This window comes from Microcaecilia unicolor, chromosome 4, assembly GCF_901765095.1.
Source record: "Microcaecilia unicolor chromosome 4, aMicUni1.1, whole genome shotgun sequence".
Classification (NCBI taxonomy): domain Eukaryota; kingdom Metazoa; phylum Chordata; class Amphibia; order Gymnophiona; family Siphonopidae; genus Microcaecilia; species Microcaecilia unicolor.
Genome location: NC_044034.1, coordinates 355,553,691 through 355,570,628, shown reverse-complemented (window position 1 = coordinate 355,570,628; position 16,938 = coordinate 355,553,691). Strand labels below are relative to the sequence as shown.

General features: G+C 44.7%; 1 protein-coding gene across 2 annotated transcripts in view; it reads right to left on the bottom strand.

Annotated features, from left to right (window-relative positions):
• The window catches only part of MAP7D2 (MAP7 domain containing 2), a 183,424-nt gene that overhangs the window by 35,727 nt on the left and 130,759 nt on the right, over positions 1-16,938 (bottom strand). For both annotated transcript variants that reach the window (XM_030202264.1, XM_030202265.1), the window contains 4 exons: positions 16,593-16,744; positions 15,472-15,593; positions 8,174-8,406; positions 4,968-5,094 (listed from right to left, as the gene is read on the bottom strand). In XM_030202264.1, the coding sequence (XP_030058124.1) occupies positions 4,968-5,094; positions 8,174-8,406; positions 15,472-15,593; positions 16,593-16,744 (634 nt within the window). The remainder of the gene's footprint in view (positions 1-4,967; positions 5,095-8,173; positions 8,407-15,471; positions 15,594-16,592; positions 16,745-16,938) is intronic.

Sequence of the window (16,938 nt, the reverse complement as noted above, 5' to 3'; positions counted from 1 at the left end):
AACGGATTGCAATCCTGCAGTGCCCGCAAGGTCCCCCTGCTCCGGAAGGCACATGTGACGGCCCGTCTGAAGTTTGCCGGTGAACACCTGGATGATGCCGAGAGTGATTGGGAGAAGGTGCTGTGGTCAGATGAGACAAAAATTGAGCTCTTTGGCATGAACTCAACTCGCTGTGTTTGGAGGAAGAGAAATGCTGCCTATGACCCAAAGAACACCGTCCCCACTGTCAAGCATGGAGGTGGAAATGTTATGTTTTGGGGGTGTTTCTCTGCTAAGGGCACAGGACTACTTCACCGCATCAATGGGAGAATGGATGGGGCCATGAACCGTACAATTCTGAGTGACAACCTCCTTCCCTCCGCCAGGGCCTTAAAAATGGGTCGTGGCTGGGTCTTCCAGCACGACAATGACCCAAAACATACAGCCAAGGCAACAAAGGAGTGGCTCAGGAAGAAGCACATTAGGGTCATGGAGTGGCCTAGCCAGTCACCAGACCTTAATCCCATTGAAAACTTATGGAGGGAGCTGAAGCTGCGAGTTGCCAAGCGACAGCCCAGAACTCTTAATGATTTAGAGATGATCTGCAAAGAGGAGTGGACCAAAATTCCTCCTGACATGTGTGCAAACCTCATCATCAACTACAGAAGACGTCTGACCGCTGTGCTTGCCAACAAGGGTTTTGCCACCAAGTATTAGGTCTTGTTTGCCAGAGGGATTAAATACTTATTTCCCTCTGCAGAATGCAAATAAATTCATATACTTTCCACAATGTGATTTTCCGGATTTAATTTGTGATGTGCTATCTCTCACTGTTACCAATAACCTACCCTTCAATTATGGGCTGCTCATGTCTTTGTCAGTGGGCAAACTTACAAAATCAGCATGGGATCAAATACTTATTTCCACCACTGTATGCAGTAAAAATACTGGTAAAAGTAACAGAAATGCATGTTTCTTCCATAATCCGCTAAATACAAAATTAGAAAATATATTTGCAAAAAAGTAAATATCCATGAGCAATATATTAAAAAAAAAAAAAAAGCAAATAACCAAGAGCAGCATAATTCATTATTACATGAATCAAAATCAGGATTCCACCCCTCTCACAGCACTGAAACCGTACTAGTCACCCTTCTGACTCTTTCCTGAGATTGAAGGGGGGCAGACTCAGGAAAGATGTCAGGAAGTATTTCTTCACAGAGAGGGTGGTGAACGCTTGGAATGCCCTCCCGCGGGAGGTGGTGGAGATGAAAACGGTAACGGAATTCAAACATGCGTGGGATAGGCTTAAAGGAATCCTGTGCAGAAGGAATGGATCCACAGAAGCTTAGCTGAAATTGGGTGGCGGGGGGAAGAGGGGTTGGTGGTTGAGAGGCTAGGATAGAGGAGGGCAGACTTATACGGGGTCTGTGCCGGAGCCGGTGATGGGAGGCGGGACTGGTGGTTGGGAGGCGGGAAATACTGCTGGACAGACTTATACGGTCTGTGCCCTGAAAAAGACAGGTACAAATCAAGGTAAGGTATACACATATGAGTTTATCGTGGGCAGACTAGATGGACCATGCAGGTCTTTTTCTGCCGTCATCTACTATGTTACTATGTTACTATGTTCTGGCCAAATTCAAACAAGAAATTGCCACAGGTAAAAGCATACTCCTCCTCCAATTCGACATGTCGAGTGCATTCGACATGGTAAACCACAACATAGTTCTACGCCTCCTAGACCATTTCGTGATTGGAGGAAATATACTTGACTGGATCAAGGGTTTCCTAATAACCAGAACATACCAAGTCAAATCAAAAACTGTTATATCACCACCGTGGAAAGCAGATTGCGGAGTACCACCAGGATCACCACTCTTACCAATACTCTTCAATATAATGATGACCCCCCACCCCCCCCCCCCCCCCCCCCGGCTAAAGCCTTATCCAACCGAAACCTTCAACCGTTCATCTATGCAAATGACAAACACTACCACCCTAAACCTTATGTAAAACAGGGTCTTCTCTATAGTCGATGACCTAATGCAGATTATAATCCAATTTATTAGTCAGGAACCTTCATGCGATACCAGAATGTATTCTTCTTTACCATGTATGTCAGCACATGGTATATGATCTATTCCATATATGTTATGTTCCATGTATGTTACCATGTATGCATGCACCTTAACGCAGTACCATTTGTAATTCTGTTACCCGGAAATGGCAACCGCCATTACGGCAAATGTAAGCCACATTGAGCCTGCAAATTGGTGGGAAAATGTGGGATACAAATGCTACAAATAAATAAAGATGACGTCACAATTTACATCCCTTTCAAACACGATCTAACAGAAATCACCGATGAAATCAAGCGCGGTTTGGATATCATGGACCTATGGACAAATTCATTTCAACTGAAACTGAACACTGAAAAAAACACACTGCCTCATCCTCTCATCCCAACGCAATAAATATAAACCCACAACCTTAAACACCCCAGATCTCACTCTTCCTATCTCAGATAGCCTCAAAATACTAGGCGTTACAATTGATCACAATCTCACACTTGAGAGCCAAGTAAACTCCACTATAAAGAAAATGTTTCACTCAATGTGGAAACTTAAATGTATAAAACCTTTCTTCCCAAGAGAAATATTCCGCAATGGTAATGAGCCACGTAGATTACTGCAACAGAATATATGCGGGTTGTAAAGAACAACTCATAAAGAAACTCCAGACAGCCCAAAACACAGCAGCCAGGCTGATATTCAATAAAACACGCTTCGAAAGTGCCTAACCCCTCCGAGAAAAACTGCACTGGCTCCCAATCAAGGAACGTATCGCCTTCAAAATCTGTACCTTGGTCCACAAGATTATTGTTTCCAGCAAAAGATTAATATAAGCAGAACACACTTCTGTTCTTAGCAGGTACAATCTATCCGCTATTTACGAGTACTGGTAGTGTACTTAGAACACTTATCTTTTCTGTGTCCAAGTCGCAGGTCGATGGTATTCAAATACGGTGCCGCTATCTCTATCTTTTCAGCACTACGCAATCCTTGTGCTGTAAGTTGCCCTCGTCACCCTTCTGCCTCCAAGCCGACGGTGGCCAGCGTTTCGGGCTGCTGCTTCAGGGTTCTTGGCGGCGGGGTTAGTATTGGGGCAGACACAGCATTTCACTGCAAGACGCTCCACTCAACATTGGTATAAGTGAAATCCTGTGGCTGCCCCAAAACTTGTGCAATCTCACCATGCACATACATTATTGGCAGACAGATTCCAGCCAGAAATTAAATAAACCTATTGCAAAATGTCAGCTCTATGAACCAAAATATGAACTAAAGCTCGACTCTTCTCGCACAAAGCAAGACATAGCGAGGATCAGCGACAGGAAAAATACAGCACATCTCAGATCTTTCTTGGTTTTAATGTGCCAGTTTTTTTCATGTTTTTTAACATTTCCCCGTCCCCGCCTACCACTCAAAAGTCATATCAATATGGTAGAGCAGGATCAGACACAAGAGGAGCAGTTTGAGGTCCTGTTTATGCATTATTCACAGTCAATCAGAAGAGTTTTTAGGGCACAATCCCCATATGTATTGCTGGACATAAATGTTCACACCTAGGCCTCTCTCATCTGCTTTAACTCCACAGCATCCATGGGCTCGGAGAAACAGAAACTACAGGCAATAGTGGAGGAGTGGCCTAGTGGTTAGGGTGGTGGACTTTGGTCCTGAGGAACTGAGTTCAATTCCCACTTCAGGCACAGGCAGCTCCTTGTGACTCTGGGCAAGTCACTTAACCCTCCATTGCCCCATGTAAGCTGCATTGAGTCTGCCATGAGTGGGAAAGCGCAGGGTACAAATGTAACAACAACATGGAATGTTGCTACTATTGGAGATTCTAGATGGAATGTTGCTATTTTTGAGATTCTGTTGCTACTATTTAAGGTTCTACATGGAATGTTGCCACTATTGAGATTCTGTTGCTACTATTTAAGGTTATACATGGAATGTTGCTACTATTTGAGATTCTACATGGAATGTTGCTATTCCACTAGCAACATTCCATGTAGAAGCCTGCCCCTGCAGATCAGCAACGCGGCCGCTTAGGCTTCTGTTTCTGTGAGTCTGACGTCCTGCACGTGCAGGACGTCAGACTCACAGAAACAGAAGCCTGCGCAGCCACATTGAGTGGCCTAGTGGTTAGCATGGTGGACTTTGGTCCTGGGGAACTGGGTTCAATTCCCACTGCAGGCAAGTCACTTAACCCTCCATTGCCCCAGGTACAAATAAGTACCTGTATATGTAAGCCACATTGAGCCTGCCATGAGTGGGAAAGCGCGGGGTACAAATGTAACAAAAAAACAAAAAACAGGGCAGAGGTTCTCAGCTCTGGTCCTAGAGAACCACAAACAGGCCAGGGTTCTCAGGTACTCAAATCATGCAAGTCAGCCATGTTAAATAGAAACATGATGACAGACAAGGGCCAAATGGCCCATCCAATCTGCCCTTCCTCAGTAACCCCTAACTCCTCCTTTTCCTAAGGGATCCCATGTGCCTGTCGCATGCTTCCTTAAATTCTGTCACAGTCATCGTCTCCACAACCTCCACCGGAAGGCCATTCCACGCATCTGCCACCCTTTCCACGAAGGAGTATTTTCTTAGATTCCTCCTAAGCGTATTTCCTCTCAACTTCTTCCTAAGCCCTCTCATTCCAGGGTTTTCCTTCATTTGAAAAAGGCACATCTACTGTACAATGATGCCACCAAGGTATTTAAAGGTCTCTATCATATCCCCTCTCTCCCGCCTCTCTTTAGCATATCCAGCGTATACAAGCCTGTCCTTATATGTTTTATGACAGAGACCGCTTACCAGTTTTGTAGCCGCCCTCCTTGTTCTTATGTATATATGCAAATACATCTGATAAATATTCATCAAGGATAGAACATCGGCTCTGATGACACAGGTAAGCGAGCCTACCTCTCTGCCTCCTCCTTCTCCCGCTTCTCCTGCTCTTCCAGCTCCTTCTGCAAACGTGCTTGCCGTCTCCTCTCTGCCAGCATCTTTGTGGCCTCCTCGGCGTCCGTAGTTCCCGCAAAGGGCTTCCCTGGAGGTGAAGGGAAAGTAATGTTTTGTGTATTATTTTATGAGCGTTATATTGTACTCCGCCTAGATGTTTGGATAGGCTGGTTATAAATTTATTAAATAAACACATACGGCAGACTCCCAGTGTTGAACTGCTTCTTCAGTGGCTGAATATCAAAAGCTAAATGAATCACTACGAATTGGGTCCTCTTACTCAGTTGCGGTAAAAGGGGGACTGCGTCAGCATCAGCGTGTGTTTTTGATGCACAGAGGCCCCTTTTAATGCAGCGGGTAAAAGGCTGTCCTTTTTTTGGGGAAAAGAAATGGCTGTGTTGTGGGGAGCACTTAGCACCAACCAGTGAGGTGGTGATAAGGGCTCCCTCGCTAACCTGGCGATAACTGGGTATGCACGCGGCACTGCGTGATTACTGCTGGGTAAACACCGGCGCTACAAAATTGAAAATATTTTTTGTAGCGCCAGAAATGGCACGAGCTGGTGATGGGAACTACCGCCAGGTTCCTGTGGTAGTAATGGACTGGTGTGCGGCAAGCCTGTTGCTGCGCACCAACCCTTTAGAAAAAGGGTCCTTTAGACAATGAGCACGTAAACATTAGCTCCTCTCATTCTCCCTGTCTCATCAGCTCGTAACCTTGGGGTCATCTTCGACTCCTCTCTCTCCTTCTCTGCTCACATTCAGCAGATTGCCAAAACCTGTCGTTTCTTTCTCTGTAACATCAGCAAAATCCGTCCCTTCCTCTCTGAGCACTCTACCAGAACCCTTATCCACACTCTTATCACCTCTCGCCTAGATTATTGCAACCTACTTCTCACCGGCCTCCCACCTAGCCATCTCTCTCCTCTTCAGTCAGTCCAAAACTCTGCTGCGCGACTCATTTTCCGCCAAAGTCGCTATGTTCACATTAGCCCTCTCCTCAAGTCACTTCACTGGCTCCCTATCCATTTCCACATTCAATTCAAACTTCTCTTACTGACCTATAAGTGCATTCACTCTGCCGCTCCCCAGTACCTCTCCACTCTTGTCTCTCCCTACGTCCCCCCTCTGGCACTCCGCTCTGCAGATAGATCTCTCGTCTGTCCCCTTCTCCTCTACTGCTAATTGCAGACTCCGTTCCTTTTATCTCGCTGCACCTCACGCCTGGAATAGACTTCCTGAGCCTGTATGTCTAGCCCCGTCTTTGCCCGTTTTCAAGTCCACCTCTTTGACACTAAAAGCCCACCTCTTTGACACTGCTTTTGACTCCTAGCCACTACTCACTTGCCCTGTACCCCAACTCTTTAATTCCCTTACCTCTTAATTGTTCTGTTTACCTGTCTTATTTAGATTGTGAGCTCTTTGAGCAGGGACTGTCTTTTCATGTATGGTGTACAACGCTGCGTTTGCCTTGTAGCACTATAGAAGTGATAAGTAGTAGTTCATAGAATTTCCCTTATAGCCCTCAAATTCTACAAGTGGCATCTAAAGTTAGGCGTGCAATTCGCACCCAGTTATAAAATAGGGTCAGTTACGCACATAACATAATTAGCTAACAGATTACTGCAATGGAATCTATGCAGGATGAAAAGAACAAACCTTAAAGAAACTTCAAACCGCTCAAAACACGGCAGCTAGGCTCATATTTGGAAAAAACGTGATTTGAAAGTGCAAAACCCCTCCGCGAAAACTTACTCTGGCTCCCAATCAAAGAATGGATTGCCTTCAAAATCTGCACCATGGTTCACAAAATCATCTACGGCGAAGCCCCTAGATACATGACAGACCTAATTGACTTACCAACCAGAAACGCATCCGAATTAACACGAACATATCTAAATCTACACTACCCAAGCTGTAAAGGACTTAAATACAAATCTACCTACGCACCCAGCTTTTCCTACTTAAGCACACAATTGTGGAACGTACGACCACCTACACTTCCGGAAAATACTAAAAACCACCCTGCTTAAAAAGGCATACCCCACCGATCCAACTTAAATGCCTGATCTCGGCTACACAAGAAAATTAAAGCACGCAATGAACACAACACAACTCTTCCGCTCTACGATTCCTAATGTGGCTTCTGCCACATGAACTTTATCTTACCACAAAATCACATTGTATTTGTTCACACCGGAGTCGGCAAACGCCTCTCCGGTACTATGTAAGCCACATTGAGCCTACAAATAGGTGGGAAAATGTGAGATACAAATGTAACAAATAAATAAACAAACTGATGATAAGTACCATTAATTGGCATTAAGCACTAATTAGCAGTTTCATGCATAAAATAACTTATACCCTTATTCTGTAGGCTGAGCGCCTAACTTCTCTCATGCACAACTGAAAGGAGGTATTAACATGGGAGGGACATGGGCACATCAGGGCATTTTGACTATTCCCATGTGCATTTTGACTCTAGGCGCCAGCATTTATGCCAGCCACAGAGTGATCACACCTAAAGTTTAGTGCGTAACTGAGGATTTACGCTAATATTCTATAATAGATTTGGTGCCCAACTCTGCTTAGCACCCAGTTCTTTGGCGTCTAACTTTTAGCGTCATTTATAGAATCCTCCCCCCCACATGCATAAAATAAGTACATAAGTATTGCCTTACTGGGAAAGACCAAAGGTCCATCGAGCCCAGCATCCCGTTTCCAACAGTGGCCAATCCAGGTCACAAATACCTGGCAAGATCCCCAAAAAGTACAAAACATTCTATACTGCTTATCCCAGAAATAGTGAATTTTCCCCAAGTCCATTTAATAACAGTCTATGGACTTTTCCTTTAGGAAGCCGTCCAAACCTTTTTAAAACTCCGCTAAGCTAACTGCCTTTACCACATTCTCTGCCAACGAAGTCCAGAGTTTAATTACACATTGAGTGAACAAATATTTTCTCTGATTTGTTTTAAATTTACTACATTGTAGCTTCATCGCATGCCCCCTAGTCCTAGTATTTTTGGAAAGCGTGAACAGACGCTTCACATCTACCCGTTCAACTCCACTCATTATTTTATAGACCTTGAAAAGAAAACTATCAATGTAGTTACAAGAATAGCTTTTGTGTAATATACCCTCAGAAACAGTCCTGTTCTGGCCTACCTTCACTGCCTTCCATTTTGCCCGTACAAAGGACGCTTCTCTGTGGCTTTGGTAAGGCAGCAGCATCGTCCGGCTGTGGATCCTGAGGTTTCTGCATGACAAGCTCTTCCTTCTCCATTCTCTTTTTCATGGTCTCCTGGCTAAGGCTGGCCGAGGGGGGTTGGTGCTTTGCCGGAGAAGTGATTAGCAGTTTGGTGTGCACAGGAGACTGAGGGCATGTCTTAGGAAGTGTCCTAGAAGGGAGTTTGCAAGGAAAAGAATCAACTTCTGGATGGCAGCTTGCATTCACCGAAAAGACATGAGTTAAATCCAAGTTCAAAAATTCTTCCCAAGGCCAAAAGACAATGATAGGCTGTAATACCAGAACAAAGCAGCGCTTATGGCCCTTATTCAATACAGGCCCAGCGAGGCTGAAAGATATTGGATGCAGAATGGAAGGGAAAGACTCTAAAAAAACAAAAACAAAACAAAAAGCCTACCAATAGAATACTAAATCCAGAGGTGTAGCTAGGTGGGACGCCAGGGGAGCGACCGCTTCCCCACAGGGGCGTAGCCAGATGGCCAATTTTGGGTGGGCCTGAGCACATGGTGGGTGGGCATGGATTTTTCCCCTCCCAGTTCCCCTCCAGTTTGCTCCTCTCTCCACCCCTCCCTGCCCACAAACCCCAAATATTAAATACTTGGGCTGTAGGGGATCCCCAAACCCCGTCAGCTGAAGATTTCCTCCTCCTCCTTGAGTAGCCAACACTCTTCCAAATGGCAGCCAGCAGCACTTGCCTCAAACTGATGCTGTTGCCGGCAGACCGTGCATGCTCAGTGCTTTGGCATGTGCAAAAACTGAGCATGTGCAGAAGGGCTGGCCTCAGCGTCAGTTCAAGGAAAGCGCTACTGGCTGACATTTGGAAAAGCGCTAGCTGCCCAAGGAGAAGAAATCTTCAGCTTGCAAGGTTTGGGGATCCCCACCAGCCGCAACAAGACTGTCACAATTCTGGGTGGGCCTGAGTCCAAAGTGGGTGGGTCCCGGCCCACCCAGGCCCACCTATGGCTACGCCACTGTTTCCCCATATGGACTTCCGCCACTGCCTATTTTTCAGGCGGTCCATGTGTTTATGCAGTGCGTGCACCAGGGGCGTATCTGGACTGGCAGTAGGGGGGGCCAGGGCCAGAGGGAGGGGGCACATTTAGCCCCCCCGGCACCACCGACCCCCCCCCCCCCGCCATTGCCAGAGCCCCCCTGCCACCAACGACTCCCCCCCGCCATTACCAGAGCCCCCCCTGCCACCAACGACTCTCTCCACCTCCTCTCCCGCCGCCAACCCTCCCCCGCTGACGTTGTTTACCTTTGCTGGCAGGGACCCCAACCCCCGCCAGCCGAGGTCCGCTTCCGCCTGCTTTTAAAAATAATTCTTCAGCTGGCGGGGGACCCCAACCCCCGCCAGCCGCCGAGGTCTTCAAAGTTCTTGTTCGTCATCCTCCTCCGTGCCCATGCAGTATGCTGCTGATTCGGAGTCTGTCTGACATCGCACCACGTTGTACGCGCGTACAACGTGGTGCGACGTCAGACAGACTCCGAATCAACAGGGTACAGCATGGCCACGGAGGACGACGAACAAGAACTTTGAAGACCTCGGCGGCTGGCGGGGGTTGGGGTCCCCCGCCAGCAAAGGTAAACAACATTAGTGGGGGAGGGTTGGTGGCGGGAGGGGGGCCAGGGTGAAATCTGCGGGGGCCCAGGCCCCTGTGGCCCCACGCAGATACGCCCCTGGTGTGCACCACTCCCCCGGCGTCACAACCTGGCTATGTTTCTGGCTAAATCTCAGTAGGTCCAAAGCAGTGTGCAGTCACAGTATGTTCTTAATCCAAGGGTTCTCAACCCAGTCCTTAGAACACACCCAGCCATGTGTCAAGATTTGCATAGGATGAAGGCGGGGTAGTGTATGCAAATTTCTCTCCTGCATATCCGTTGTGGATATCCTGAAAACCCGATTGGCTAGGTGTATCCCGAGGACTGGGTCGACAGCCCGTCCTAATCATACGTCATAAAATACTTCAAATAGAACAAAAATTCAGACATAAATGATAGCAAACTGATTTTGAACAAAATATTTCTGAACTAGATACATTTTCAGTCATATTTAAAAATAAAGGAGGATTATTCCACATTAAAACAACTTGATACATAGGGGAACTATCAAAGACTTTTTGTTAAACATACAACTTGAGAGGGGTGGAACGCTGCCTGCGATAGTAAAATCTATTTTTTTGGTCCCTTGAATGACTGATTATTGTGAAGCTCTGGAATGTTTTGATGATTTCTCTTGGTCATGATAAAAAGAACTTCTATTTTTGGTAGTCTATAGGGCATCCCTCCCACCGATGTGTGTTTTAGATCTGTTAGCTATTATTAGTAAACTAGTAAAAAAGGCCCGTTTTAGTTTTTAAGGAAACGGGCGCTAGCAAGGTTTTCCTCGTAGTGTGTATGTTTGAGAGAGAGTGTGTGTGTGAGAGTGACTGTGTGTGTGTGTGTGTATGTGTGTGTGAGAGAGAGAGAGAGACTGCAAGTGTGTATGTGTGTGTCAGAGAGAGAGTGAGATTGGGTGTGATTGTGTCTGTGAGAGAGTGTGTGTGTGTCAGAATGACTATGTGCGAGTGCATATGTGAGACACAGCAAGACCGAGAGTTTGCTGAACCCTCTTCCCCTCCCCCCTTCCACCCCTGTCTGAGTTCCTGAAACCCCTCCCACTTCTTTACATGTGAGTTCCAGGACCCCCCTGCCACTTCTTCCCATCCCCCCTCTCCCCTTCCCACTCTGCCTCTCCTCCCCTCTCCGAGTTCCAGGACCCCTCCCCTTCTTCCCCTCCCCCTTCTTCCCCTCCCCCTTCTTCCCATCCCCCCTACCCCAGGACCCCCCTCCCCTTCCAGTTCCAGGACCTGCCCCTACCCTTCCAGTTGATTTCCAGGAATCCCCTCCCCTCGTGTCATTTCAGGACCCCCCTCTGTAGTTTCATGACCCCTTTCCCCCCCCCTTTCCCTCCCCTGTCGTTTCAGGACCCCCCTCCCCACCTCCTGCACGTTTTTACCTCCTGCACTGTAGGGACACCGCTTCACACAGCCTCTTCTTTCTCTTCTGTTTCAGCTGGTTGTGTGGTCCTGCCCTCAAGGGCGGGACCACACGAACAGCAGAAACAGAAGCGATAGAAGAGGCTGTGTGAAGCGGATGACGTCACTGATCTACTGCCGGAATCAGACCACGGAGCCACAGTCCCAGGCAGAGACCGAACGTTGGAGGGGAGAATTATTTTATAGGATTGGCTGTATCTTTTCAGTATGAGGTGGTGTTGGGTGAGTTTAATTTTTCTGACTAGCCAAAATTTAAGTGGAGCTCCTTTACATTTTGTGATGGTCAGACTTAGGTTTCTCTCAAATTGCTTGATTTCCAATACATTTCTCTGGGCGTTTTTTGGATTTAGTGTTTGTTTCAGATGCTTCCATATTGTGTTGGTTTACCTGTGCCATGGTCTGATCACTACCTGATCACTTTTGATTGGGAGTGAATTAGCTAATGCACAGACCAAAATCTTTTGTTAAGGAAGTGTTCAATCCTAATTCAGTAGATCTAGAGGTTTTTGTCCATGATATCTGTCAGCTACAAGAGAAATTGAATTTGGTTCATTGTACTTTTGATGAAGTTGTTGAGGCTTGGAATTCAGGTGTTCAACATTTGTATGAATGTGTGGCCAGTGGCCTCCACTAAAAAAGGTTAAAACTAATTCCCATAAGTTTTCCTCTCCCTGGTTTAATAATTAACTTAGGATATTAAAGAGAAAGGCGAGGAAGGCTGAGAGGACTTGGTGCAGAATGCCAACAGCCGATGACAGATGTGTTTGGAAGAGACCGTCAGAAGAGTATAAATCTGCTATTCATGAGACTAAAAAAAAAAAAAAAGACTTTTCCTCAGTTGTTGTTAAACTCCTAATAGATCCAGAATATATTTGCTTCGTACTGAACAATATTTGTCTACTCAATTGAATTGTGAAATTGTGTCAGAGTTTTTCCATGCGAAAATCGATAAAATTCACTCTACCTTGGATTTAGGGGCCAACCTATGGATATTGGGTGTTTATTCTTAGATCAATCTGATTCTTGTGTTGAGAAGAGGCCTAAATGTAATAGTTTAGGTCAATTTCAGGCTGTTTTGTTGGATGAACTCGGAAAATTAATTGCTTCCTTGCATAATTTAGCTTAAATTTTTGATCCATGTCCATCAACTTTACTATTGGCTGTGAAAGATATAACACTTAAGTCTGTTATACCTTTGCTTAATGAATCTTTGAGATTGGAAATCGTACCTAAGGCTTGGAAGACCGCGGTAGTTGGACCAATATTGAATAAACCTATATTAGACACAGGTCTGCCGGGCAATTTTAGGCCACTGTCTAATTTGATATTTTTATCTAAAGTCTTAGAAAAGGTGGTTTTAACACAACCGCTTGACTTTATTGAGAAGCAGGGAGTTCTTTCTAAGTTTGTCTAATTTTAGGAAGCTCCAAAGTACAGAAACTGTTTAGCTGGACATTGTTGATGATTGTTTGAAATACCTTAGATAAAGGGATTGATGTGTTACTTAAGTCCAATAGAGTGTAAACAAAAAGGTGGGAATATGAGCCAGGCTATCCAATAATTGGACCTGAAGTTAAGTTTAAAATAAACAAAATTTAATAATATTCAAACAAATAATAATAACACAATTACACATTAAAAATGACTCAACACAACGTTGTGTTTCGGCCGGATGGCCTACATCAGGAGTCTTGTGGCTATCGACGATGATAAAATATGATCATCAAGTGACATGATGAAGAGAACTCAAGTCACGAATGAGAGAAGTGCAGACAAGGATTTAAAAATGGTCTTTAAAAAGACCGTTTGTTAAATGATCCGTCTGACGCTGCACGTTGCAAAAACAATTACAATGTTTACGTGCCGTGGGATCTATTGAGTTCTCCACGTACGTGGATTCTCTTTAGACTTAAGTCCAATAGAACCAGTAAGACATCAAAGTGCCACTTTTAATACACTTGATCACACGATTTTATTAACTAGATTAATGGAAATTGGGATATGTTATGTTGTTCTACTCTGGTTTAGATTTTTTTTTCTTTAAAGAATAGGTCCTAGAGTATGTTAGTTGAATCTGAACTTTCTTAAACCTAAGTTTTAGGAATATGGTATACCACAAGCTTTATTGCTACCATTACTTTTTAATCTTTATGTATGCCCACTTATTGATATTGTGCTGGGACATGGAATTCATATCCAATCATTTGCTGATATTTAGCTATATATTTTGTTGGGATCAGCCCAGGAGGACCAATTGGAGAAACTGCGGATTTGACTTGACTGAAATAAAAAAAACTGGATGATGTTGAATAAGTTGCAATTGAATGCGTCCAAAATCAAATTCATATGGATTCGTAGAGGTAATTGCCAGTTTTCTCATCCATCGTTATCATGGGAAGGGTCTAATATAGTGGCAAAAGACCAAGTACATAGTCTGGGAGTTTTGTTAGATGCTGGATTAACTTGCGATAAACCATATTCAGTTGGTCTCTTCCTCGTTTTACCATCTACGTCAACTACGCAGGATTTGTAGTTGTTGTTCGACTAATGAAGAATTTGGGTTTGCATGATCATATCACACCTACTCTTTCTTCTTTGCATTGACGTCCAATTAAGAAACATATTTTCAAAATGCTGGTGATGACGTTTAAAGTGTTTCATGGCATGACACCAAGATATGTTTCTGATAAGTTGCCAATTTACACTCCTAAGCAATCATTACCTTCTCGGAGTGAGAGGCATTTTCTTTTACCTCCTGCCAGATCCTTTCAGTTGGAGTGTGCTCATTCTCAAGCTTACTTTTGTTTCATTACCTGGTTATGGAACAAGGTTCCTCCCTCTATAAGATCCATTAATGATCTTTTGGGATTTTGTAGGGAGTTTGGGTGGTAAGGACCTGCGCACATCCGCTACTTGTGCCAGAAAATAAAAAATATTTTGCGGACGCACATCGAGATTGAAATTACCGCAAGGGCCACGCGGTAACTCCAGTTTGGCACACGTAGGCACCTACATGGCTTAGTAAAAGGGGCCCTTAATTTGGTAGATGTTTTACCAGCAAGACAAGTTGAATTTATTGGTTTGTCTAAACCTTGTAGTGTATCACCTTTAATAGAAACCACTGAGGCAGCTCCGAGATTTAACTAATGGGCTGCAATGCGGTCTTTCTATACATAGAGGTGAGCAACATCATCAAGGTGACATATCTGGACCAGAGGAAACAGGGTAGGGAGGGGAAACGGAAAAATATTTTTGCTGATGCTGGAAAAGGCCACTTGAAATATGAATGGTTTCCTGAAAGGATTGCCTTCCAGCTTTTAGTCAACACCCAGGCCTCCCAGAGCTTTGAGGACATGGGGTGGGAATGAAAAACAGAAGGAGTTGGTGGTTAAGTGAGTGGACCTATTATTTTGGTTGTCTGCGATTGTGGAGTGTATGTACTACTACTACTACTTATTATTTCTAGAGCACTACCGGACGTACGCAGCGCTTCACACTTGAACATGGAGAGACAGTCCCTGCTCGACAGAGCTTACAATCTAATTATGACAGACAGACAGGACAAGTAAGGGATAAGGGTTAGGACAGACAGGACATATCAGGGATAGGGGACAGTTGAAGGGTTAGGTTTAGGAGTTAAAAGCAGCATCGAAGAGGTGGGTTTTTAGCCTAGATTTGAAGATGGCCAGAGATGAGGCTTGGCGTATCAGCTCAGGAAGTTTATTCCAGGCATACGGTGCAGCACGATAGAAGGAACGGAGTCTGGAGTTAGCGGTGGAGGAGAAGGGTGCAGATAAGAGAGATTTGCCCAGTGAGCGGAGTTCCCGGGGAGGAGGGAGAGATGAGAGTGGAGAGGTACTGAGGAGCTGCAGAGTGAATGCATTTGTAAGTCAGTAAGAGGAGTTTGAATGTGTGTGGGTTTGTTTCCTGGATTATATAGATTTTAAATTGTAAATCACTTAGGATTAGGTGGTCTATAAATTGTATTGAATAAATAAATACAGAGAGAGACCTATGAGCTTGTAAGTGACACTGACCAACAGCTAAAAAAATATCAGAAAGAGGGGGCAACCACACAGAAAACTCATTGGTTCATAGGTTTACCATGTGGTGGGGGAATATAGCTTTTTGAAGGATAAGTGGATCATTTGAATCAATATCTTAAAAAAAGATCTTACTTGGATGTAGCTGGTGAAGGCGGCCTTTTGGACATGCATGCAGGGGACTCCGATCTTCTGAGAGGCGACCCTATAGCAGGGATGGGCGTGGTAGATCGCTTGTCTCTCTTCAGTTTATCCACCTGTAAGAGCAAAGGGTGGCATTAAATTCCCTTTCTGACATTTTCTTGAAAGTGGAGTATTTTTACAATGTATACTAAGCAGCTAGAATTTAGCAAGTTCAAGTGGGAATTGCTCTCCTTTTCATCTTTTCCTAGATTTCACCATTATGGATCTGTGTTTCTCAATATTCTTTGCTACCGAATCTGTTGCTATGATCTGAATCCCATCAACTGAAACTCCCATTATATGAAGATTCAGCTACACTTGGACTCACAACAGCAGGGCCAGCTATCCTGAAAATTCTCTTGTTCAATCTCTTATATAGGAGAGCCATCAGAGCCAGGTGCTCGATTGAAGTTGCACTCTGGCTTCCGGTGATTTGCCCACTTTTGCTCCGAAACACCAAAGGTTACTAACTAGGACCAACAAAAAAATATGTAAAATAAGTAAACTATGCAAAATAGAATTCTGCATCTTTATTGGCTCTTGTGTGATTATTCTTCCATATCTGCTTTTAAATCCGGAATTCCCAAATTAATAGTTATTAGGATTTATTTACCGCCTTTTTGAAGGAATTCACTCAAATCAGTGTTCAGTAAGATGTTTAGAAGTTGCAGCAGACAAGCCTCCCTCCTGCCCAAAAAATCTCAAGCAAAAGCTCAGCCTCGGCACTTAAGCCCATTCCTCTAAGAATGATATCGTTGAGTAGAATGTCCACTATTCTGGAGGCAGCACCAGAAGAAGGGAGGTGTGCCTCATATGGCTACCTGTACCTTTGGTCTTCACTCCCAGTCCTTGAGGGCTGCCAATAGGGCACATTATCAGGATTTTCCTATTAAATATACATGAGAGAGATTGGCATACAACAAATGTAATAGGCATGTTCATTAGGGATATCCTGAAAGCCAACCCACTGGTGGCCCTCGAATGAACACCAATGACATATACCATTTCCCTCTATCAACCACCCTTTAGCCCCACTCCAAACCACAATGTCACATGCCCATTCATATGCCCACCTGGTTGGTTTCGTTGGAGGCCAGACCTTTAGCCTCTTCAGCACTGCTGGAGGCAGGGGCGGTCTTTCTTCGCTCTGCACTCCTTGAGGGGGAGGGCTTGTAGGGAGACCTGAGAGGACTGGACGGTGCTACACGAGGACAGACATTGAATACTATAGAGTTACAGCGTGACAGAGTAGAGAAAGCAAAGACAGAAATGGGAGAGATAAAAATACATACTCAAATTAAGAGAATAAATGGTAACAGGTCCTAGAGCTCAAGGATAATCTGTGATGGTTGAAACCCTACAGGTTCATAGTTCGGTTACATTGACTAATTAATAATTATACTTAGAGAAGCAGAGTGA